This window comes from Cornus florida, unplaced genomic scaffold (assembly GCF_030987335.1).
Source record: "Cornus florida cultivar Cherokee Brave unplaced genomic scaffold, ASM3098733v1 CherokeeBrave_3.0.0_Hap2_Chr07, whole genome shotgun sequence".
Lineage (NCBI taxonomy): Eukaryota > Viridiplantae > Streptophyta > Magnoliopsida > Cornales > Cornaceae > Cornus > Cornus florida.
Genome location: NW_026775577.1, coordinates 82,443,255 through 82,469,119, shown reverse-complemented (window position 1 = coordinate 82,469,119; position 25,865 = coordinate 82,443,255). Strand labels below are relative to the sequence as shown.

Sequence of the window (25,865 nt, the reverse complement as noted above, 5' to 3'; positions counted from 1 at the left end):
TCGCTAAGGAGCTCAAAATTAAGAGTCTGTGTTTTCAGCGACTCACAGTTGTAAAGCAGGTGATGGGGGAGTATAGCACCTAGGGTAACATATTGGAGGCCTACCATTCTGCTGTCGAATGAGAGGTGAAAGGTTTTGACCAAGTCAGATTTACATAGATACCTAGAAAGGAAAATTGTGAGGCCAATCGGTTAGCTAGCAACGCATCCAGTTCGGGCGAAACATTGACAAGGGTAATACCCGTAGACGTGTTGTACCAGCCATCCATCCTTGAAGCACCATTCGGCCTTGATCGCGTATGCATAATACCGTATAAGCCTAACTGGATCGATCCGATCGTGTCATACATAAAGGATGGTGTGCCGCCTGAACAGAAGGATGAAGCAAGGAGGATTCGAACAAATGCAGCGAGGTATGCAATCCTTCACAACCAGCTTTATCGAAGATCCTTTCAGGCCCCTACTTAAGTGTGTCACCCTATCAGAGGTCAAACAAGTCTTGCGCACCATTCATGAGGGGGTATGCGGTAACCATACGAGGGGCAAATCTTTAGTGCACAAAGCTATGACCTAGGGCTATTTTTGGCCACACATGTCACGGGATGCCGAAGAATACTCTAGAAGATGCGACAATGTCAAAGGTTCAGGCCACTGATACACTAAACACCTGAGGGCCTGAACGTAATGACCAACCCATGACCTTTCGCACAATGGGGGATAGATGTGGTTCGGCCACTAGCAAAGGCAAGGTTACAAAATCAATACGTCCTACTCGCAACAGATTACTTCACCAAGTGGGTAGAGGCGGAACCTTATCCTAACATCACACGCACACAAGTGTGGCGCTTCATATGGAACACACAATCTGTCGGTTTGGGGTCCCTAGGTCGATCGTCACGAATTTGGATAATCAACATGTGAGGAGCCTGCTAGACGAACATGGGATCAATCTTTTTGTAGTAAGCCATCCGCAAGGAAATGGGCAAGGCTAAAATCACAAACAGAACAATTTTCAGTTGCATAAAGAAAAAGCTGGAGAAAGAGAGAGGCAATTGGCTAGATGAGCTCTTGAACGTCCTATGGGTCTATAGGACCCCAAGAAGGCTAACCGAGAAAAGTCCGTTTGCCATGGCATACGGTACGGAAGTCGTCATACCGACCGAGTAGTATGTACCAACTGCTCAAAGTATAACATGGAACTAGAAGGAGAACAACAAAATGCTAAACCTCAACCTCGACTTAATAGAGGAGAAGAGGGATTTGGCAGCGATTAGGCTTGCTTCGTACCAACAGACTCGCGCTAATAGCCACAATAAGAGGGTGAGGTATAGAAGCTTCACCCTCGGTGAACTAGTACTAAAAAGGGTAGTGGGCATTGTCCCAAAAATGATGTCCCTATGGGAAGGGTCCTACAAAATGGCAGAAGTCGTAGGGAAAGGGGCATACAGAATGGAGACGTTGGCCGGAAGGCAAATTGGCAATCCATGGAATGCAAGCTATCTTAAAAGGTATTACCAGTAGTATTGCATCGTTAGCTGGTTTTAGTTTTGTTCGCTTCTTCTTTATCTATGTACTCTCACCATTAACATAAATGAGAAAAAGAGGAGAATATGTCTATTATTGAAAAGAAAGGCTTATTGAACCATCATTGAACTGGCAAATGGTAGAGTAGCCAATCGCCAGAACACTTAAAAATTTTACAAAAACAAAAGTGAAGTGGCAAATGACATAGTGGTCGATCGCAAAACACTTAGAAATTTCATGAAAGTGAAGTGGCAAATGACATAGTGTCCGATCACCAAACACTTAGAAATTTCATGAAAGTAAAGTGGCAAATGGAATAATGGCCGATCGCCAAACACTTAAAAATTTCATGAAAGTGAAGTGGCAAATAGCAGAGTAGCCGATTGCCAAAACACTTGGAAATTTTACAAAAACAAAAGTGAAGTGGTAAATGACATAGTGGCCGATCACCAAACACTTAGAAATTTCATGAAAGTGAAGTGGCAAATGGCAGAGTAGCCGATCGCCAAAACATTTGGAAATTTTACCAAAAAAAAGTGAAGTGGCAAATGACATAGTGGCCGATCGCCAAACACTTAGAAACTTAATATATATATTTAAAAAAAAAAAAAACAGAATAAGAGAGAGAGAAAGAGAGAGAAAAGTGAAAGTGGAGAAAGGCAAAATGGTCGATCGACAAACACTTAGAAATTTCATGAAAATAAAAGAGTAGCCGATCAACAAATACTTAGCAAGAATTCAAAGGAAATTAAAGAAAAAGAAACAGGTAAAAATTCTTTCTTTTGCATTAATCGTTCAAATTACATAAAGAGCCAGCTGTAGCTGCAACTGCAACTGCACTCTTCACTTGGCAAAGACCCCTTCGAGCTTATCAGGAGAGGGATCTTTGTAAGTATTGGGATGATCAATCTTCAGGTTCCCGTCACAGTCCTCAGGACCATTGTATGCCCTGCCCGGATCAGTCGGGTTGCTATGGTCCATGAATCCGTCCCAATAGCCGTTGGCATAGCGAATAGTCCCAAAGGAAAACCGTTCATGCATAGATTTCTTCTCGGTTTCCACCCTGCCTATAAGTTCCAAGAGGCAGGTCCTCTCCCCAATAAGCTCGTCATTTTTATGCTCCAAAGCAAGACAAGCACCACGCTCGGCCTCAAATTGGCTGACCATTTATGCACGCTCACTCTTGGCAACAACACACTTCTCTTCAACAGCCTACACTCGAGCTAAAGCACTCTGCAGATCTTCCTTAGCCTTTTTGACCTTGGAACAGAGTTTGATAACCCTCCTGTCACCCTATTCAATCATCCTCTACATTGCGGTCATCCCAAATAGAGTCCACAAGACCAACAAAGGATTCTAAGAAGTCAAGTGAATAAGTGACGAGTTAACCTTTAAAATAATACACAAACAAGAAAGAAAAATTTATAAAAGAAACATGTATTTGCATAGTACCTCAACAACGCCTTTGGGGATCTGGGAGAACATTTCCTCCCTGTTGAGTTTGGCCTGGGACTCCACATCTTTGGGAGTCCTCATATTTCGGTAATAGGCCAAAGAAGTGGGCCCATCCTTGAACATAGTGTCCTCCATGGACACAGAAGTCCCATCCTCCCAAAGAAAGAGAGGCATCCAAGGGGCAACAGAAGGTCCGGAGGCATTGGCTTCCGGAGAAAGGTCAATCGGATAAAGATCCCGAATCACGACCCCCTGGTTCCTTCGGACGGGAGTCACCCTGCATCTCAAGGCAAGAGGCGCATCATCCTCTTCGTCCCTGATTGCCGGCCTTTTCTCCCGGGATCTGTCTTTAGCAGAGGAAGATGGGGAAGTAGTAGGAGCGGGAGGAGGGTCCGTTCGAGCCTAGCCATCCACAGGAGCCTAAGTAGCAACTTGAGTATTCCTCCTTGACCTCCCAAATGTAGGAATCTGAGTGTCTTCCATTATTGAAGCTTTAATAGTGATCCCTCCCTAAAGCCTCCTCAGTTAGAAAAGAAGGAGCAGAAGGAATATTGTTCCAAACATTCTCCATCAAGACTCTGACCCTCGCACTACACAACTCAAAGTCAAATAAATCTACAGAAAGCCCCAAATGATAAGCAATAAAACTGCAGAAAAGGAGGAGGCAAGTGAGACATATACACTCGTATTTATGAGTTTTGTGAGGAGAGTAAGTGGGTAAAGGGAACCCAAATTTTCTTGAGATGTTAAGCCGAACGGACTGAGGGGACTTCCAGTTGCCCCCCACAACGATAATGTGTTTTTTTTCTAATTTTTGTCTGAGTCAGGGTTGCCATCACATATCTTCCGATTAGCAATGGGATGGAAATGATACCCAATGCTTATTTTACTGATCTTGATTACTTTATAGCAGAACAGAAGGTCAAACATCCCAAGCTCTAGCTCCCTAGTTTGATTTAAGAGGATCAAAGTGGACACTGTCCTATAAAAGTTTGGATTGACTTGTAGAGTGGCAAGTCCCAATTTTGAGAGAATGGCATGGAACATTGGGTGAAGAGGGAACCTAATCATGCATAGATGAGATGCAGTGAATAAAATCTCATCTTCAGTAGGACCACTTACCGGAACTAGCACTTCCTCAGCCATGTAAAGGCGAGTGGTGACGTCACCGGGTTACAATGAACGCGGAGAGCGTCGAGGTCAAAAACCATGATTTCAAAAGAAAGATATATATACACAGAGGCCGGAAAAGGAAAAAGAAGAAGAAGTACATAACTAACCTCAAAGAATGAAGAAAAAAGGGGCACGGGACATAGGATCACCGCCGGAAACCTAAAACTCTGACCGGAGGGAAGCCCATTGACTAGAGCGCAGAAATGGTAGACAACGACGGGAGAGGAAAAGGACCCAGAGTCACGTCAAATTTATAAAGCAGAAATCAATCACGTGGGAAGATCAAAAGACGAAACAATCATGACGATTCAAAGACCGAAGCACATTAGCGAATGTCAGCCGTTCACGTTTCCCCACACCATCACATCCAACCACAACCCGTGTTGCCATCATTACTCTTTAATCCCGCCCTAATTATTATGGCGAAATTAAAGGGGCAGATGAAAGGGTGGGAAATGTGCCGGGCCAGATGCAGACCAAAGCACCCGACCGACCAGGCCCTTCATCAACCTTAAGGCCCAAAGGTAAGGCCCAGTACATGTAGAGTCCAAGATAACAAGACCGTACCTCCATTTGGGTCAGTTTAGATTGATAAATCGCCCCACAACGGAAGGTGGCCCATCAACTTCCGAGTTGGAAGGAAAAATATAGGAAACTAAGGCAAAATTTAAACTTCTATAAATAAAAAATAGAGAAGAACAAGGAGCAGGTTGTTTGGAGTGTGAGAAAATACCTCCTAATAAAGAACATTTTCTTGAATCTTCAGTATTAAAAGAGAGATTATAACGAAAGATACGTAGCCCTTTGTGCCATGGATGTAGACCCTAGTGCCTAAACCACATAATAGTTGTGTGTTCTACTCGTTTAATTTCTCTCTCCACTTATATTTTAGGGCAAATTACACTTACACCCCCTTAGGTTAGGTCAAATCTCATATAGATGGAAATTTTGGTTTTAACTTTCAATTACACCCCAAATTACTTTTTGGGCTCTGACACATGCGAATTGACCCATTTACCCCCATTTTTTAGTACAACTTAATACAATATATCAATAAACTAAAATTACACAACTACCCCTATTTGTTTGTTTTTCGAACTGGTTAAATATAGCACATATCAACTACAAAACTTGTTTGCTTCTAGTCTAGTTCCTAAATTAGGATACTCTGAACTTTTAACCAAACAAGCCAAATTTGGCCCTCCTAAAAATGAATTCTGCACTTTCGAAGAAGAACATAGCTACAAACCGTCTCCTTCTTCGGTGAAAGTCCTCCACTCTACTTTAGCAATTTCGCAAGTTTCACGCACTTCTTTGCAGTGAACTCTTTCAACACAGCAAGTAAATCAGATAAATCATCCAAAATCCAAAGGTCAAATGAGAAGGTCCGGCAATTGGAGAAGCTTGAGTTGCTTCAACGGCGTATCGTTAAAGGAATTAACCGTCGGAGAGGAGAGGACGAAAGCGACATAGTGCCCGGAATTAGAAGTCATGACCTGGTGAGCACTGACTAACCAGAATCTCCTCTTACTTTGTTGCATGGATGTCAAATTGAATCAATGGCTGGAAAAGGAAAAGGTCCGACGATCCGAATCGATGTGGATACAACATACTTGTGTGTTGGAGTGTGGCAACACGACCGCGTCGAGATCATTGCCAATGACCAAGGTTCCAGAACGACACCATCCTATGTCGCCTTCACCGACACAGAGCACCTCATCAAAGATGCCACCAAGAATCAGGTCGCCATGGACCTTATCAACACCGTATTCGGTAAGATATCTATATATATATATATATATATATATATAAGCCTCCTATGCATATATTCTATGTAACCCTATTACATCCCCTTTTATCTCATATGTATTGTCAAAATTGTGGATACTGATGAACATCATATATTTGTTACTTAGATTTTGATTAGTGTAATGTAATTAAGTTTAACATATTGATTTCTACGGTTGAGGTCTTTTTGAATATCTTCTTACAAGGGAATTTCTTTTCATCGCATTATCTCTGAAAACGTTAGTTTTTTGGTAGGGTCTGTTTGAATGTAAAATTATGTAGTCGAGGATTCAACGTTGAATGTGTGCATATCAGTATGTGTTTATGATTGAAAGAATTTAATATTATTTTTATTTATCAGTATTAATGTTTCATATTTATTTTCATGTATATTAATTTCTGATTTGTATATATTCTGCATTTTTTTTTTTCATTTATAGAAGGCTCCTATAGTGAATTATTAATTTCTGATTTGAATATCTTTTATGGGTGGTTTTGGGTGATGTGTGATGGTGACAGAGTTTTTGGGTGGGGGTGGGGGTGGGGGTGGTCGTGATGCAGGTGTTGGGTGGGGGTGACGGGTTCTGATAGTTTGTTGAGAATGGCTATTATGAGTGCAGCTGCATAACAGCTTCTATGGGTCACTCAGAGTATTTTTGTCATAAGTGAAAAACCCTTTTTGTAAGTCAACAAGTCAAAAGGGTAGCATAGTTATTTTGCATGTAAAAAGTACTTTGACACCCCTAAAAAGTGACATTTGGGGTGTGAGTGAAATATAGATTAACTCTTCAAAATGTGAGTGCAAGTTAAAACCAAAATGTCCATCTATGTGAGATTTGACCTAACCTGAGGGGGTGTCAGTGTAATTTTCCCTATATTTTATGCTTTACAAAATTATTTATATTTAATATGTCAAAGATTACTATGAGATGTTGGTTTGCGAGGCTTCCTCCGGAAATCACTTTACAATCTTTACATGAGACCAATTCCCTTCTTCTATAATTTAAAACCCATTCTGGTTTGAGAATACCAACACCTGTTAACAAATCTTCCACTCACAGAAGGTACACAAGTCTACAACACAAGATAATTAACTCTCACACTTTGGTGTGCATTCATTTGAGTAGTCTAAAACATATGACCATTTCATATCCCATGAAAAATTATTAAAAAAATCATTAAGCTTACAAAATTTCATGGGATAAGTCGTTCAATTAAAAATACTAGAGAATAAAGAGGAGCAATAGATAGTTCTGATGTTGATTTGCTATGTGTAATCAGGTGGTCGCACTTTCTTTTCACTAAATTTTTTTGCAAACCATCACATATTTTAGACTAGTCACATGATAGTCTCCTACCTGTTATGAGTCTTATGAACGGATTCAAGCAACTATATCCTGAGCATACAAAAGAAGGGATGGAATTTATGTAGCGAACCAATAAAAAATGTCGAGAGCACCTAGCTTTGTAATAAATCTTATGAATCAAACATGTTCAACGGACTATTGCCAAAATGTAAAATTAAAAGAAAAAGAAAGCAAATACACATCATTCTCAAACAGAAGAGCATGCAATATTGTGCTTTCTTAAAAACCATAACCTATCCCAAAGAAAAGGAAGCATAAAACAGATATGAGCCTTTATATGGTACAGAAATTGGTAAATTAGAACTTACGTGATCAAGCAGCAGAACATCCTCTTCTTCTTCAAGCCGAGAGAAATCTATTGCACGCTGACCAGTAATAAGCTCTAAAAGGGTTATACCATATCCAAACACGTCTGTCTTTTCCGATGATTTTCCTGTAGATAGATATTCTGGGGCAATATGCCCCATAGTTCCACGCACTTGAGTCGTAATATGCGTCAATTTTGAATCTACTAGTTTTGCCAGCCCGAAATCTCCAAGAATGGCTTCAAATTCATCATCTAGAAGGATATTTGCAGCTTTTAAATCACGGTGTATGATCTTAGGATTGCAATGCTCATGCAGGTATTCCAGACCGTGGGCTGCACCAAAAGCTACACGTTTTCTTGTTGGCCAGTCCAGGCCCTTCTCTCCAGGTTTTAAATCTGTGGTATAGTCAATAAGACAAGTAGTGCTAAAATTGAATGTGAGGAACTTAACATTAGTAAAACTATAAATATAACAATGTCATTCTTTCATAACAACCACCACCACAACCACCAATCGAATATAAATAAAACTAATGGAACATAACATTAGTAACACAGTCAGTTTCAAATTTGAAGCTTGGTTATTCACAAAAATGGGAAAATTGGAGATTATTTATTTATAAAGTCAAAGCAGGATGAGTTAACTGGATGAGTGATCATGACATATGTGTTATACCCACTGAAACTGTAAGTTAAATTCTATAGAATATTTACCAAACCAAATATAGTAAGATGTTGGCTGGCAAGGAACAATGAGATAAAATAACACAAAATCGACTAAGATGGAATGGACGTTTGCAGTGAAAACATACAATTGCAGCAACAAGGAATAGTGATGTGATTTCCATTTATAATAATGCTATGAATGTTATTTATTAGTTAAGATAGTAACAACGATGAGAGTTGTGCAAGCAGATGGTCAGATGAATAAACAGATAGGAATCAAACTTAAGGGGGTGAATAGGCCTATGCTTTTGTGGTTGATTAATTTTAAATTAACTAATTATCAAGTTCAATTTAATCCAATTAAAGAATACAATAAACTATGAAACAAATAAAGTAAAAGAGACCATTTGTTTCACATGAAAAACCATAACATAAAAAAAAAAATCATGTCCCCTAATCCATGGGGCAACATCTTCTATGACCAAGAAAGTGTACAACTCTACCAACTAATTAAAAACTACCTCTATAATCACCAGCCTGTCATTACCTATAATGATAGCATTACCACCAGTTCAAACTCCAACCTTCAAATCACCAGCTGCTACCATCCATCAATGTAATCAGTAACCTATGACCCGTTATCTCCGTACACTGATTGTCAATGCCCCAATTTGCTACACAAACCAACGCTCCTGAATAAATTTTTTCAGGGATGTGAAGTTGCTGTGGAAGCCTGCTACTTGCTGTTCTTTAAGATCTTCACTTCAAGCTTTAAGAATAAAGATTGAAACACACACTTGTTCAACTTTTTATCTCTCAAACTTTCAAGCTATATGTATTCAGAACTTCATGAAAATCTTTTGCAAAGATCTGAGAGAACAACAATTGTTCTCTTGTTCATGTACCTTTTTACTCTTGCATTTATATGGGATCATGGTAGGAATTACCACTTGTAATACCAACATGCTCCATATATATTATGACCTTCTATCACCTTGTATCTTTTATCTTAACCCATCTTGTTCTTATTTTATAAGCGCTTCATTATTTTAATTGTTCTCTGCTCTTATATCTTATTTTACTCATAGCAGAAAAGGTTGCTTACTCAAGTTGAGAAAAACCGAGAAAATATTTGGGTCTGGCATGCTGCAAAAGTTCTTAAAGGAAAGCAGCAAATTGATTTTCTTGGTGAACTTTTAGGAAAATTTATAGTTCTTAGAAACCCTTCTCCAAGTGGATAACTAAAATTGGAGAAAAAAAAAAAAGAAAAAAAAGAAAAAAAAAAAAAGGTTTTTGGAATAGATTTCCCACAATCAGCCAGTCAATGCATCACTGAACAGCTCTCTGCCAAGTTATGCATCGACACATACTTTTAAGTATTGGTTAGTAAGAATCTGTATAGCGTTAAACTTGCCAGAAAAATTTTCAAAATCCAAATCTGATACAAAGAAGTTTTAAGAAACTCTAACAACTTTAAAGGCACAAGTTTATATATACAACTTCTCAAAAAACTTTCTAATTCAAACCAAATCAGGTTTTTATTTTTTATCAACCATATCAAAAATTTACCTTATCCCAATGTGTGTGGTCAAAGTCATTCTCAGCCTTGATTGAAGAACCCTTGAGGTAACCTTCTAATCACCATCTGATCTTCTTCAAGCCGTTCTTGAGCATCTCCGTGTGAGGCTCAGTGGGCGGAGCAAAGGCCTGTGAGAGGCAAGTCTCTGGTGCGAGCCCCATGTGCTCACAATTCCCACATCACCTGGGTGTGGAAGAGTGAAAAGCAATATGTAGGTTCATCACCCATCTATGACACAACGCGTTTTAAAGCCATGATGGTTGTGAACCTATCAGAACTCCGAAGTTAAGCATGCTTAACCTAGAGTAGTACCAGGATGGGTGACCTCCTAGGAAGTCTCTGGTCCGAGGGAGCCAAAGCGGACAATATTGTGTCTGGATAAGGTGAGAGCCGTCACAAATGGTATCAAAATTTAACCCAATCGGAAGTGTGCCGACGGGAACGTTGAGCTCCCAAAGGGGGTGGAATTGTGAGGCTCGGTGGGCGGGAGCAAGCCTGTGAGAGGCAAGGCTCTCGTACGAGCTACATGTGCTCACAATTCCCACATTCCCTAGGTGTGGAAGAGTGAAGTGCTATATGTACGTTCATCGCCCATCTATGACACAACGCGTTTTAAAGCCGTGATGGCCGTGAACCTATCAGAACTCCGGAGTTGAGCGTGCTTAACCTGGAGTAGTACCAGGATGGGTACTGGGAAGTCTCTAGTCCGAGGGAGCCAAAAGTGGACAATATTGTGTCTAAATAGGGTAGATAGGGTGAGGGCCGTCACACTCCGAGGTTAATCACCATGACTTCTAAACAATAAGGACTTAATATAAGAGAGAAAATAAAATAAAATCGCTTTGAGAAGTTTGATACGAAATTAGCCAATAAAGTGCAACTAAATCCAAACAATCTCCATCTCTTACAATTTTGTGATAAAACCAAGTCTAGACTACAGCCTAACCATATCAATAAATTAAATTACATAAAATTGTATAAAAAAGGTTCAAACAGATTGTTAGGGGGCAAAAATGGATTTAGGTTGGTGAATAGATTAACAATACCTGATTTTAAAATTATCTTAATAATAGTTTGAACACAACAATATAAATCAGTTATGTATATGTTGGAAATTGTGTCTCAAATTCCTATTTTAATTAGGATTCTATTTTAGAGTTGTATTATGTTAGGTAATTTCTTGTTTGGCCAGTCTCAGCCTCTAAGGAATTGTAATCTTTGTCTAATAAGGAATTGTGTTTGTAACTCTATAAATAGGTACATATGTTGTGGGTTGAGACTTATGAGATTGAGAGAGATGTAGTCTTATAAGGGAGTTGATGGGTAGAGGTAGTCTGTGGGTTGGCAGAGTAGGAAAAACAACAGTGACACTGATAGCGAGGAAATAGGCTCGTGGAGTGGTGGTGTTGGTACTCCATTATTGTAATATCTCACGAATCATAGTGGAATCTCTTCTCATCTATGGATGTAAGCCGATTTTGGCTGAATCATGTATATCTTGTGTTTGTGTGTGATTGCCTTGTTGGCTTTCTTTGAATCTTTCTTATTCGAGCGCTTTCGCTCCCCAACAAATGGGTATCAGAGCCAAAGGCAAAGGAGAAAAAAATAAAAAAATAAAAAAATAAAAACCACATGAATGTTGAATTCAAGAAATAATCAAATCAAGAGTAAGTGATAAAGAAGAAGAAGAAAAAGAGAAGAAAACAGATGAGAAAAAAAGAGAGAGAGATGGGGAAAGAGAAAGAATGAAAGAATACTTTCATCCTTCCACCACATTCTATTCATAATAACAAGTTTCAGAAATTACACATAAGCCCCAACATTATACACGCAACAACAAATAAGCCCCTAACAACAAAGAAGTCTCAACATGTGCTGCAACGAGGTTCAGTTGTTGGTCGAGTCAATCAGCTTCAGTAGTCGAGCAACGTATAATGTGGGCAATTGGATTTTCGCAGGAGTATCGTCAAGATTGAAGCTGCAAAAGAATTGCCCTGATTATGATTAATGCCATGGATGCGATGATTGGCTGGATGGAATTTGAGCCAAGGTGGAAATTGTTGGAAATTGTGTCTCAAATTCCTATTTTAATTGGGATTCTATTTTAGAGTTGTATTCTGTTAGGTAATTTCTTGTTTGGAAAGTCTTGGCCTCTAAGGATTTGTAATCCTTGTCCAACAAGAATTGTGTTTGTAACTCTATAAATAGGTACATATTAGACTTTTGAGATTAAGAGAGATGTAGTCTCATAAGGGAGTTGATGGGTAGACGTAGTATGCGGGTTGGTAGAGTAGGAAAAACACCGATGACGTTGATAGCAAGGAAATAGGCTCGTGGAGTGGTGGTGTTGGTACTCTGCTTCTATAATGATTTCGGTCTCAAGCCACTAGTCGTTCAAGTTGTGTGTTATATAGAAACACATTAGTGTTGATGATATGTATGCTCCACAAGATGACAATCAACACTCCAAATAATAACTCGCCATCTAATGCAAGATGTAGATGATGAAAATAAAAATATGGTCTCTAATTATGATCTCTTAGTAATGTGTAGAAATTTCTTTGTACAGGTCTGATGATGGATTATGAGAGCCTACAGGTCTTTATATAGTCCTTTGATTCCAAAGGAATTAGGCTTACTTAGTTGTAATCAGAAAAGGAAACACCACCACAAACTAACTAGACTAACTTCTAAAAATCTAATCAAAAGTTAAAAATTGTTGAGAGAGAGAAAGAGAGAGAGAATATATGAAAAATTATATGTTATTGAGTGGGAAATACAATAATACAATAATGTTTATATAGGAGAAGTTACGAGAGTAGGTGAGTGGAGAAAAAGAAAACCCTATACATGATAATTCTATATATGGTAATGAGGGGTAGGTGACAACTCATATAATACTAACTGTACATGTACGACAACTCATACAATACTGTACAACACTCCCCCTTAAGCTGGAGAGTAAATGTCAATAACTCCCAGCTTGCTACATATGGAATCAATAGAGTTCTTGGGAAGCGCCTTAGTGAAGATGTTTGCCAGTTGTCTACCAGAAGGAACAAAAGGTGTAACAATCTCATTCGAGTCAACTTTAGATCGAATGAAATGACAATCTACTTCAATGTGTTTAGTCCTCTCATGGTAGACTGGATTGCTAGCAATATGTCACAATGGAGAGGAATTGGGTATCGGACTGAAATTCCAAGTTCCTGTAAAAGAGTTTTCAACCAAGTAAGTTCACAGGCAGTGTGTGCTATGGCACGAAACTCTGCTTCAACACTGGAACGAGCCACAATTGACTATTTATTACTCCTCCAAGTTACTAGATTTCCTCCTGTGAAGGTGCAGTAACCCGTCGTGGACCGTCGATCAGAAGGAAAACCGGCCAATCTGCATCTGTATATACCTCAATCCAAAAATCTCCAGAAGATTGATAAAACAGACAACGTCCCGGAGCACCCTTGAGATATTTCAAGATGCTTATAACTGCCTCCATGTGAGGTACCCGAGGACTGGTCATGAACTGTCTCACAACACTAACTGCATAGGAGATGTTTAGACGAGTGATTGTGAGGTAAATAAGTTGACCTATAAATCTCCGATACATCTCCGGATCATCGAGTGGGTCACCATCATCCAACTTAAGTTTTACATCAGTCTCCATGGGTGTAGCTACAGGTTTTGAACCAAGATAGCCAGTATCCTGTAATAGATCAAGAGTATACTTCCGCTAATGCCTTGCTTCGACCAAGCCACCTCAATTCCTAGAAAATACCGAAGTTTACCCAAATCCTTAGTAAGGAAGCAAGAACTCAAGTGATGGATTAGAACTTGTATCGCATCTTTGTCACTGCCGGTGATAACAATATCATCTACATACACCATAAGAATCACAAAACCATGTTTCGTTTTCTTAAAAAAGAGAGTGGTCAGCTTGGCTTCTGGTCATACCATGAGCTACCACTGCTTTATTGAACTTATCAAACCATGCACGAGGGGATTGTTTGAGGCCATAGATAGACTTCTTGAGATGACACACACACTCCCTCTTATACTCAAACCCAGGTGGTTGAGTCATATAGACTGTCTCATTAAGGTCATCGTGCAGAAAGGCATTTTTAACAAGGTCCCAAGTATGATTCAATTTTAAAGCGTTTATTTCTTTTTCCATAGCTTTCCACCACACTGGATGAGAAAGTGCCTCCCTGTAGGACTTAGGAAGAGCAATAGAGGATAATGACAAAGAAAAAGCTTGAATTAGAGATAAAGAAAAAAGAGGATACGATACAAAATTAGAGATAGGGTGATTGGTACAAGACCGTTTACCTTTCCGAACAGCAATACGTTGATCAAGATCAGAGTCCGAGAGATGGAAAAATCTCCAGGCGTTGAAGCGACCGGTGGAAGTGGCAAGGCTGGGTTTACTACCTCAGTGGTTGGAACATAATTAACTACTCTTTTCCGGCGACCAGCATAAACAAGAAGAGCCAGTGGGATGTCAGAATCAACAACTGGAGTTGGAAGAATAGACTCTTAAAGAACAGAGTCCTCCAGGCGATTGCCTTCTTGAGAATAATAAGGAACATCCTCAAAGAAAGTTACATCTGCACACACAAAATGTTTACGAAGAGTTCGACTGTAACATTTATATCCCTTTTGAGTGTGAGAATAACCTAAGAAAATACATTTGTGAGCACGAGGATCAAGTTTGTCTCATCCTGGGCTTAGATTATGAACAAAACAGACACACTTAAACAACTTTGGAGGAATGGAAAAAGGATTTATGTCAGAAAACATCATTTGGAAGGGTGATTTTCCTTGAAGGACCCTAGAAGGCATGCAGTTTAAAAGATAAGTAGCAACCAGAACTGTATGTGCCCAAAAATGTTTTAGAACATGCATTTGAATTGCTAAGGCACGAGCGATAGCTAGGAGTGGGCCATTCTTCAGTTTAGCAACTCCATTTTGTTGAGGGGTATCAACACAAGATGTTTGATGGATAATGTCCCTCGACTCAAGAAACTTTTGAAAAACATTAAGTTTATATTCAAGGGCAATGTCAGTTCTAAGAACAAGTAATTTCGCATCAAACTGATTTTGAATTTCAGTATAAAAGGATTGAAAAAGAGAGAATACTTGAGATTTATCTTTAAGAATATAAACCCAAGTTAAACGTAAATAATCATCAATAAATGACACAAAATAACTAACACCAAATAAACCAGTAGTACGAGCTGGTCCCAAACATCCGAATGTACTAACTCAAAAGGTTTTAAACTTTTATCAAAACGGGACTTAAAATTAGCCCGACGATGTTTACTAAGTTTGCAAGTGGTACAATTAAACTTAGAAAAATCAACTAAAGAAGGGACCAAGGCTCGAAGACTATTTGAAGAGGGATGTCCAAGGCGGCAATGCCACTGGTAAGCTGAAGAAGAGGTGGAATGTAAAGTTGTCGGAAGAGTAGTTGGCTAGAAGTAGTAAAGACCATCCTTCTCAAACATCATCAATCGTCTTCTTCGTCTTGAGATCCTGAAAGACACAATGGGAAAGAGAAAAAGTAACTGAACAATTTAAATCTGATATGATTTTGCGAACTGACAATAAATTGAATGAAAATTGAGGGATATATAAAATTGAGGAAAAAGTGAGACCCGAAGTGCGGAAGGTACCAATTCCATGAACAGGTGATTTGGCACCATTCGCTATAGCAACAACCAATGGTGAGAAAACATGAGAAATATTATAAAGAAGAGATGGGTTACCTGTCATGTGATCGGATGCCCCTGAATCAATAATCCAACGTGTCGAAGATGAAGCATGGAGACACGTATCACCTGAAGTAACGATAATAGCGGTGGAGGAGGGCTAATTTGCACGCTCACGCTTTACCAGTTTGGTGCTGGTGATTGGCCAAGAAGATGGTCACAAGAGCTACCGTACAAATGAGATATAGTATCGAGAGGGAGCCAAGATAAGAGAACCAAGATCTAGCCGAGATGAACCCGAGAGAAATTATCGAGGAGAGAGCCGAGGAGGAATCCGAGAGAGATTGCTCAAGTTGGTACACGGAGATTTTAACTCAAGTGTCCAACTTGAAACTAAGTACGAAGTTGTTAAGAGTCTGAAACGAGTTGCAAAGATTTGAGACGAGTTGCAAAGATTTGAGACGAGACGAGTTGATCCGTAGATCCGAGACGAGTTGATCCGTAGATCGGATTCCGAATAAAACTAAAAAAGAATTAAAGAGGGATCGATTTCGGCTCTGATACCATGTTGAAAGAGAGATAGAGAGATAGAATATATGAAAAATTATATGTTATTGAGTAATACAATAATACAATGGTGTTTATATAGGAGAAGTTACGGGAGTAGGTGAGTGGAGAATAAGAAAACCCTATACATGGTAATTCTATATATGGTAATGAGGGGTAAGTGACAACTCATACAATACTAACTATACATGCATGATAACTCATACAATACTATACAACAAAAATAATAATACAGACTTTGGCTTTTGATTCAAAATTTGTCAACCTATGTTCTAGTCGTAACATAAATAAATATTATGAAAAAAAAAAAAGAAAAGAAAAGAAAAAAAAGACACTTATTTATTGCCAATGCATGATAAGTGTCACAAAGTTAAGCCCTATGACTCCAATTAGTTATATCCTTGTAGGGATAGAAAAGCAACAAGCATCTTCTTCCAAGTAGTTGTGATAAGCCTTAATCTCAGGAGATTTGGAGGAAATGTTCCCTAATGTTTCTCAAGAAACTTTGGCCCGTGCTATTTCGGACCACATCCCTATTCTTCTTGATTGTGGAGGGGTGAGGAGAGGGAGATCGCCCTTCTGGTTTGAAAATATGTGGCTCTGGGTTGAAGACTTCAAAGATAGGGTTCGGCTTTGGTGGACGGGGTATGAGGTTAGGGGCAGTTCGAGCTTCCAGTTGGCCCCCAAGCTAAGGTTGTCGAAGATCGACATCAAGAAATGGAACAAAGAAGTGTTTAGCATTCTTGAGTGGCGAAAGAATAAAATCCTATTGGAAATCTCATATTTGGACGGAAAGGAGGGTGAGAAGGGCCTCTGCAGCAGGGATATTAGTGGAAGGGAGGAGTGCAAGGTTGAGTTTGGAGAGATTGTGGAGATGGAGATCTCATGGAGACAAAAGTTTAGAGCACTCTGGCTTAAGGAAGGGGATCGAAATACGATTTTTTTTTTCACCAAATGGCCAATGCTCACAGAAGATGTAACCATATTGAGAGAATGCAATTTAATGGGGTTATGGTGTCTAGAGATGATGAGATCCGGGATGGGTTCGTGTCTTATTACAGCAACTATTTGAGGAGACTTCCAGTTGGAGGCCCTTACTTGATGGGCTTGAGTTTCCAACAATCTCGGAAGGTGATAGAGATGGGCTTGAAATGCCGTTTGGGGAGGAAAAGGTGTTGGTAGCTCTGAAGAGCTACAATGGGGATAACACTCCTGGGCCGGACGGGTTTACTTTAGCTTTTTTCATCAGAATTGGGAGCTGGTGAAGGCTGAGGTTATGGGGGCATTGGATTCTTTTTTTTCGTATAGTTCTTTTGAGAAGAGCCTCAACGCTTCCTTCATCACTCTTATCCCAAAAAAGGGCAGAGCAGGTGAGGCGAAGGATTTTAGACCAATTAGTCTTGTTGGGGTGGTGTATAAAATTATTGCGAAAGTCTTAGCCATTCGGTTAAGTAGTGTTCTCAAATGGGTGATTTCGGACTCCCAGAATGCTTTTGTTGGAAGGCGTAAAATTCTAGATTAAGGTTTGATTGCTAGTGAATGCATTGAGCTTAGGGTGAGAAGTTGTATTCCGGGGGTTGTTTGCAACCTGGATATTAAAAAGGCTTATGATCATGTTTGCTGGAATTTTTTTACATACCTGATGGAGAGAATGGGCTTCGGACAAAAGTGGAGGGCCTGGAATTTTTTATGTATTTCAAGGGCTCGGTTCTCTGTTTTAGTGAATGGATCCCAGGCTGGTTTTTTTGCTAGTTCTCGTGGATTGAGGCAGGGGGACCCTCTTTCTCCATTCTTGTTTATTATCGTCATGGAGGCTTTTAGCCGTTTGATGGGGAGGGCGGGTGATCTTGGGTTCATTCATGGATTCTCGATGGGTAAAGCTCCGAATCAATTGGTCATCTCCCACCTGCTTTTTACGGATGACACCATTGTCTTTTGTGATGCTAGTCTCCTTCAGTTGAGGTAATTACGGTGCGTGCTAGCCTGCTTCCAAGTTGTTTTTGGGTTAAAGATTAAAACTGTGAAACGGGAGATTGTACCAGTTGGGGAGGTGGATGATATTCATGCCTTGGTTGATACTCTGGGGTGTGGTGTTGGCTCTTTTCTAATCTCCTACTTGGGACTCCCTTTGAGAGCCTCGTCGAGTAGAGTTTCTATGTGGGATCTGATTGTTGAGCGGTTTAAGAAGAGGCTTGCAATAGGAGATTTCAAGATTGAAAGGAAATCTGTATTTTGCCTTACTTTGAATGGTTTACAATGCTTTAGTTAAATAGGAAATACAAGGGGCTAAAAAAAGGAAACTACAAGCTGACTGCAGGCTGTAACAGCAAACTATAGGCTGTAATTACAAGCTGTATACTAACAGAAGCTACAGGCTGTACACTAATAGAAGCTACAGGTTGTACACTAAAATATCCCCTAAAATCTGGTCATTGACTATCTATATTTGCACGCCTATCATATCCCCTAAAATCTGGTCTTATTAAAACCGAATATCTCTTTTTCAACACTCCCCCTCAAGCTGGCTTGTAGATGTCTTCCATAGCTAGCTTGCTTCTTAAAACTTCAAACTGTCTTTTGTGTAGTCCTTTGGTAAGGATGTCTGCAGCTTGTTCAGTAGTAGAGACATAAGGAATGCAAATCATACCACAGTCAAGCTTTTCCTTGATAAAGTGTTTGTCAACTTCCACATGTTTGGTTCTGTCGTGGAGGACTGGATTATGAGCAATTGAAATGGCAGCTTTGTTGTCACAGTAGACTCTCATTGGAGGAGAAACAGTAACCTTCAAATCTTCAAGGAGTCTTCTTAACCATATAGCTTCACAAATCCCATGGGCGAGTGCTCTGAACTCGGCTTCTGCACTGCTCCTCGCTACTACATTTTGTTTCTTGCTTCGCCACGTGACTAAGTTTCCTCCAACGAAGGTGCAATATCCTGAGGTAGATCGTCTATCAACTATACTGCCTGCCCAATCAGCATCTGTGTATACCTCCACTTGCAATTGACCTTGTTTCTTGAACGTAAGTCCTTTACCTCGTGAGCCCTTTAAGTACCTCAGAATCCTGTACACTGCTTCAAAGTGTTCCTGTCCAGGAGAGTGCATGAACTGACTCACCATACTGACTGCAAATGCTATATCTGGGCGTGTGTGAGATAAGTAAATTAGTCTTCCCACCAATCTCTGATATCTTTCACGATCAACCATATTCTCGGGTTCGGCAGCTTCTAACTTCAGGTTGACTTCAATTGGAGTGTCAGCAGCTTTACACCCGAGTAGTCCTGTCTCATTAAGCAAATCAAGTACATATTTTCGTTGATTCACAAAAATTCCTTCTCTTGACCTGGCAAATTCCATTCCAAGGAAGTATTTTAATGCTCCCAGATCTTTGACTTCAAAATCTTTAGCAAGTTTCTTCTTCAGTCTAGTCAACTCTTCAATGTCATCACCTATCAAAATTATATCATCCACGTACACAATTAAAACGGCAATTTTCCCTTCCTCACCGTGTTTGTAGAACATGGTATGGTCTGCCTGACTTTGATGATACCCATGACTCTTCACAGCCTTTCCAAAGCGTTCAAACCACGCTCTTGGAGACTGTTTCAAACCGTACAGGGATTTTTTGAGTTTACAGACTTTGCTCTGACTATGTTTTCATTTGAACCCAGGTGGCAAGCTCATAAACACTTCTTCTTCCAAGTCTCCATTTAAAAAGGCATTTTTTATGTCCAATTGATGTAATGGCAGGTTAGAATTGACTGCCAACGACAATAAGACTCGGATAGAATTTATTTTTGCTACAGGAGCAAACGTCTCTTGGTAATCAATGCCATACGTTTGCGTAAAACCTTTCGCCACAAGTCTTGCCTTGTACCTTTCCACACTACCATCAGCTTTACACTTAATAGTGAAAACCCATTTACACCAAACAGTTTTCTTTCCTTTGGGCAACTCAACTATCTCCCACGTTCCACTCCTTTTAAGAGCATTCATCTCCTCTAACACTGTTGGTTTCCAATTCGGATCATCTAGTTCTTCCTGAATGTTTCTTAGAACAAACAAGTGAGAAATATTTGAAGTAAAGGCCCTATGTTTATGGGAAAGTTTATCATAAGACAAGTATTTGGCAATGGGATGCTGGGTACAGGTTCGGATTCCTTTTCTAACAGCTATAGGGATATCAAGGTCTACAGGAACTTGGCTAGGTGACTCTGTACGATCAGAAATAGTAGGGACAACTGTAGACAAGTTAGGATTTAGAGTACCTTAGAGTGTTCAGGGAGTCATTGCTCGGGACCTCTAATTGGCCTTGCTCAGGTACAATAGTAGGCTCACTACTCTTTTATTGAGTCTTTTTCCTGTTATAAACCATAAGCTCAGGATTCAGTTATTTTGGAACCGTTGGTAGGATTTCTCCCCCTGTTGGAGATACAGTAAGGCTCGGCAGATTAGGACTAGGAGGCTCCGGGTTTCCTGATTCTAGAACATCATTTCCCTGTTTAAAAAGATCAGTGTTTGGAGTAATAGAGTGTGAGACAATAGTTTTAGGTAAGGGAATATTAGTAGAAATCTCCCAAAAATTTTCTTCACTCTCTTTCTCCCCCTGAAGAAAAGTTTTCTGAAAATAAGGATGATTTTCTAGAAAAAAGACATCCATACTGATAAACATTTTTTTTGTTTTCGAATTAAAGCATTTGTACCCCTTTTTATTCGGGGCATACCCAACAAATACACAATTTTCAGCCCGAGGATCCAATTTAGACCGAAATCTACTAGGTAAATGGACAAAGATAGTGCACCCAAATACTTTCAAAGGCAGGTTGGAATAAATCCGAGTTTCAGGAAAAAAAAAATTTAAGGCTTTCAAGGGGTGTAAAATAGTTAAGAACACAAGTAGGCATCCTGTTAATCAAATATGTTGCTGTTAAAACAGCTTCACCCCACAAATACTTAGGAACATTCATTGAAAACATGATGGCACGAGAAACTTCAAGTAAATGTTTATTCTTTCTTTCAGCAATTCCGTTTTGTTGGGGTGTGTCAACACAAGTGGATTGGTGAAAAATTCCTTTTTCTGTTAAAAAACTTCCTAAAACTTCATTTAAGTATTCGGTGCCGTTATCAGTATGAAGAATGCCAATTTTTGTTTGAAATTGATTTTCAATCATCATATAAAAATCCTTGAATAATTTTTCAACCTCAGATTTTTCATTCATTAAATACACCCAACACAAACGTGTATGATCATTAATAAAAGTCACAAACCATTTTTTTCCAAAAAGAGTTGTGATCCTAGAAGGGCCCCAAACATCGCTATGGATTAAATAAAATGGTTTCGATGTTTGGTAAGGTTTGGGAGAATACATAGTACGATGACTCTTTGATAAAAAACAATTCTCATAATAAAAAGATGAACAATCCAATCCTTTAAACAAAGAAGGAAATAATTTTTTAAGATAAGGGAAACTATGATGCCCTAGTCTAAAATGCTATAGCATTATTTGTTTTCTAACAGGGATAGAACGAAAACTACTCAAACCTTGAGCCTTTTTATTACTTGAAATATCATCTTCAAAATAGTAGAGACCATCTATCATCTTAGCACTGCCAATCGTCTTCCCCAAGCTCTGGTCCTAAAATTCACAATAGGATTCAAAAAAGATAACACGACAATTAGAGTCTTTAGACAATTTACTAACTGATAAAAGGTTACAAGCAAGCTTAGGGACATGAAGGACAGACTTAATGTCAATAATTTTTGGAAGTTTTACCAAACCTTTGCCTGCAATCGGAGAATAATAACCATCGGCTATTCTGATTTTTTCAGAGCCAGAACAGGGTGAATAAGTTTGAAATAAATGAGAAAAACTTGTCATATGGTCAGAAGCCCCTGAATCAATGATCCATGGGGTAACACTGGAATTTGAACAACAAGATAAGGCCTTCGGGTTGTTACCTGTTTGAGCAAGAGAAGCATTAGGAGTACCAGATGAGGAATTGAATTTCACAATTTTAGAAGATGATCCATTTGTTCTTTGCTGAAGGGAAGTGCCTTCGCTTCATGAACTGATGGGGCTCGGTTGAATCTGCCTTCCTGCTTACTCTGCCAATTCGCTGGTTTACCATGAATTTTTCAGCAAGTTTCACGGGTATGGTGAGGCTTGTTGCAGTGGTCACACCAAAGACGGGGCTTTTCATTATGTTTCCTGCCAATATTCGCTTTAGATGCGACTAAGGCAGAGGTCTCAATAGCACCATTTGATAACTTTTTTCCAAGCATGACCAGCCTGCGACTTTCCTCTCTTCGAACCTCGGAGAAGACTTCACCAATTAAAGGCAAGGGTTGTCATCCAATTATTCTGCCTCACTTCATCAAACTCGACATTGAGTCCTATGAGAAACTTGAAGATGCGGTTGTCTTCCACCTTTTTTTTTGTAATGGTTGTAATCTTCAGGCGATTTCCACTCATAATCGCTGAACAAATCAAGGTCTTGCCACAAACGTTTTAGAGAGTTGAAATATTTTGTAACACTATTTTCTCCTTGACAGATCTCTCCGAGTTTCAGCGTTAGTTCATAGACTTGAGACTGATTTCCCAGGTCTGAATACATCTGGTTGGCATTGTCGCAAAGTTCTTTTGTTGTGTGGTAACACATATAATTAGAACTGATGTCCTCCTCCATTGAATTCACCAACCAGGTCATCACCATCGAATTCTCTGCATCCCAAGTCGAGTAGGATGGATCTTCAGGTTTTGGTTCCTTCTTTTCTCCTGTTAGGTAGCTGATTTTGCCTTTGCCTCGGATATACATCCGCACGGACTGGGACCAGCGAAGGAAGTTTTCACCATTTAGCCGAATTGTGGTAATCTGAACCGAGTGTGTCTGAGAGTTTTGGACTTGGGACTCAAAGGTCTTGGTCTTGGACTCAGGTATGTCATCAGACATGGTGATTAGGGTTGTTTGGAAGAGAGAGAGAGTGAGAAAAAAAAAAAAAAAGAGAGAGAGAGAGACGGCTAGGGGGTTTTTTTTCAGAAGAATCGGTAGGATGCTCTGATACCAAATAGGAGATTTCAAGATTGAAAGGAAATCTGTATTTTGGTTTACTTTGAATGGTTTACAATGCTTTAGTTAAATAGGAAATACAAGAAGCTAAAAAAAGGAAACTACAAGCTGACTACAGGCTGTAACAGCAAACTATAGGCTGTAATTACAAGCTGTATACTAACATAAGCTACAGGCTGTACACTAATAGAAGCTACAGGCTGTACACTAATAGAAGCTACAGGTTGTACACTAAAATATCCCCTAAAATCTGGTCATTGACTATCTATATTTGCATGCCTATCATATCCCCTAAAATCTGGTCTTATTAAAACCGAATATCTCTTTTTCAACACTTGCAGGTTAGAAGAAGCAATACTTGTCCAAAGAAGGGAGGGTTACACTTATGAAAAGCACACTCTCAAGTCTCCCGACCTACTATATGTCACTATTTTCGATGCCTAAGATAGTTGTTCAAAGACATGATGATATTCAAAGGAAGTTTCTTGGGGGGGGGGGGGGGGGGGGGGGGGGGGGAATCTATGAAATAATGGGAATATTATTATTTATTTAGCAATGTCAACGGAAAAAATATATAGGCAAACAACAGCCTAAAAATCTGGAATATTGACTCCTAGAATAAAATCCCTATAAATCAGGGATATTAGCTAGCAAAATATACATTCTAATTACAGGACATATATACAGCTATAATACACGTTTTCTCCTCATCTAGTGAGCTGTAAAATTTGCAAAACCTATTCTTACTATAATTACTGATTCTAACACTCCCCCTCAAGCTGATGAGTGGATATTTTCCATTCCCAGCTTGCTAACAATAGACTGAAATGCAGAACCACTCAATCCTTTAGTTAACACATCTGCAAGTTGACCCTTTGACACAAATGGTGTACAAATCAACCCATTATCCAACTTCTCCTCTATAAAATGTTTATTACTTCCACATACTTGGTGCGGTCTGTTGCACAGGGTTATGTGTAATATTAATTGCTGATTTGTTATCACAATATAGCTTCATAGGTCCTTCCCATGCAATCTTTAGATCTTCTAAAATTATTTTCAACCATAGAAGCTCACAAACTCCTAATGCCATAGCTCTGAACTCAACTTCTACACTTGACCTTGCAACTACATTTTGCTTCTTGCTTCTCCACGTTACAAGGTTGCCTCCAAGGAATTTACTATAGCCTGAAGTTGATCTTTTGTCATCAATTGATCTGGCACAATTTGCATCCGTGTATGCTTCTAATGTCAATTCATTTCCTCTTCTAAACAACACTCCCTTTCCTGGAGTACCTTTCAAGTACTGTAGAATTCGATGTGTTGCTTGAAGATGTACCTCTTTTGGATTGTGCATAAATTGACTCACCACTCCTACAATATAGGCTATGTCTGCTAATCTCTGATAGGATTCTCTATCCACCACCACATCTTCTGGAGCTTCACAAAGCTTGTGATTCCGTTCAATGGGTGTCTCCACTGGTTTACACCCTAGTTTCCCTGTCTCAGTTAATAAATCCAGCACATACTTCTATAGGGATATAAAGATCCCATGTCGAGAGTGAGCCACTTCAATGCCGAGGAAGTATTTTAACTTGCCGAGTTCTTTAATCTCAAACTCTTGCAATAAACACCTTTTTCAATGCCTCCATCCCTTACAAGTCATCCCCTGTTACCACTATATCATCCACATAGACTAATAGAGTTGTAAATCCCCCTGAAGCAGAATGCTTGACAAACAATGTGTGATCATCCTGACTTTGTTTGTAACCCAAATCTTTCATTACGGTAGTAAATCTGCCAAACCAAGCCCTGGGAGACTATTTTAAGCTATAAAGTGCCATTTTTAACTTACACACCTTATTCTTCTCTGACTCAAACCCTGGAGGAACCTCCATATAGATTTCATCATCAAGATCACCATGTAAAAAGGCCTTTTTTACATCAAACTACTGCAAACTCTAGCCACGATTAGCTGCTAAAGATAATAGGAGTCTTATAGTATTCATTTTTGCAACAGGAGCAAATGTTTCAAGATAATCTATCCCATAGGTTTGAGTATACCCCTTAGCTACTAACCTTGCCTAATACCATTTAAGTGATCCATCTGCCTTATACTTCACAGTGAAGACCCATTTACATCCCACTAGTTTCTTTCCTTGAGGCGGTTCCACCAAGTCCCATGTTTTGTTCTTCTCAAGTGCATCCATTTCAACCTTCATAGCTTCTTTCCACTCTTTACTTCCCAATGCTTCAGAGACAGTTTTTGGGATGGTAATAGTATTGAGGTGGATAAGAAAACTTCTATGACCATTAGACAGCTTTTCATAGGACCCAAAGTGAGACAATGGATATACAGGCAGCTAAGTACACTTCCTAACACCCTTTCTGTTGGTGCACAACGGAAGCCATAAATTAAATCAGAAGAAGAAAAGTGATTCCAAATCACAACACAAGATTTTTACATGGTTCACCCAAACTCGGGCTACATCCATGGATGAGGAGATTTCATTATAATTTACAAACACGTCTTGCTCTTTTCTACGCTGAGAGCGCGAACCCACTCTTCTTTTAAGTTGGGAGCAAACCTTGGCTGAGAGCAAAACCACCATCCTCTTTTCTAGGCTGAGAGAACAAACCCACTCTTCTTTTAGGAAATCTTGGC

General features: G+C 39.4%; 1 protein-coding gene across 1 annotated transcript in view; it reads right to left on the bottom strand.

Moving 5' to 3' along the window:
• Positions 1-25,865, bottom strand: part of LOC132267346 (probable LRR receptor-like serine/threonine-protein kinase At5g63710) — a 109,782-nt gene that overhangs the window by 7,361 nt on the left and 76,556 nt on the right. Inside the window, exon 11 of the mRNA XM_059768503.1 lies at positions 7,615-8,009. Coding sequence (XP_059624486.1) covers positions 7,615-8,009 — 395 coding nt within the window. The remainder of the gene's footprint in view (positions 1-7,614; positions 8,010-25,865) is intronic.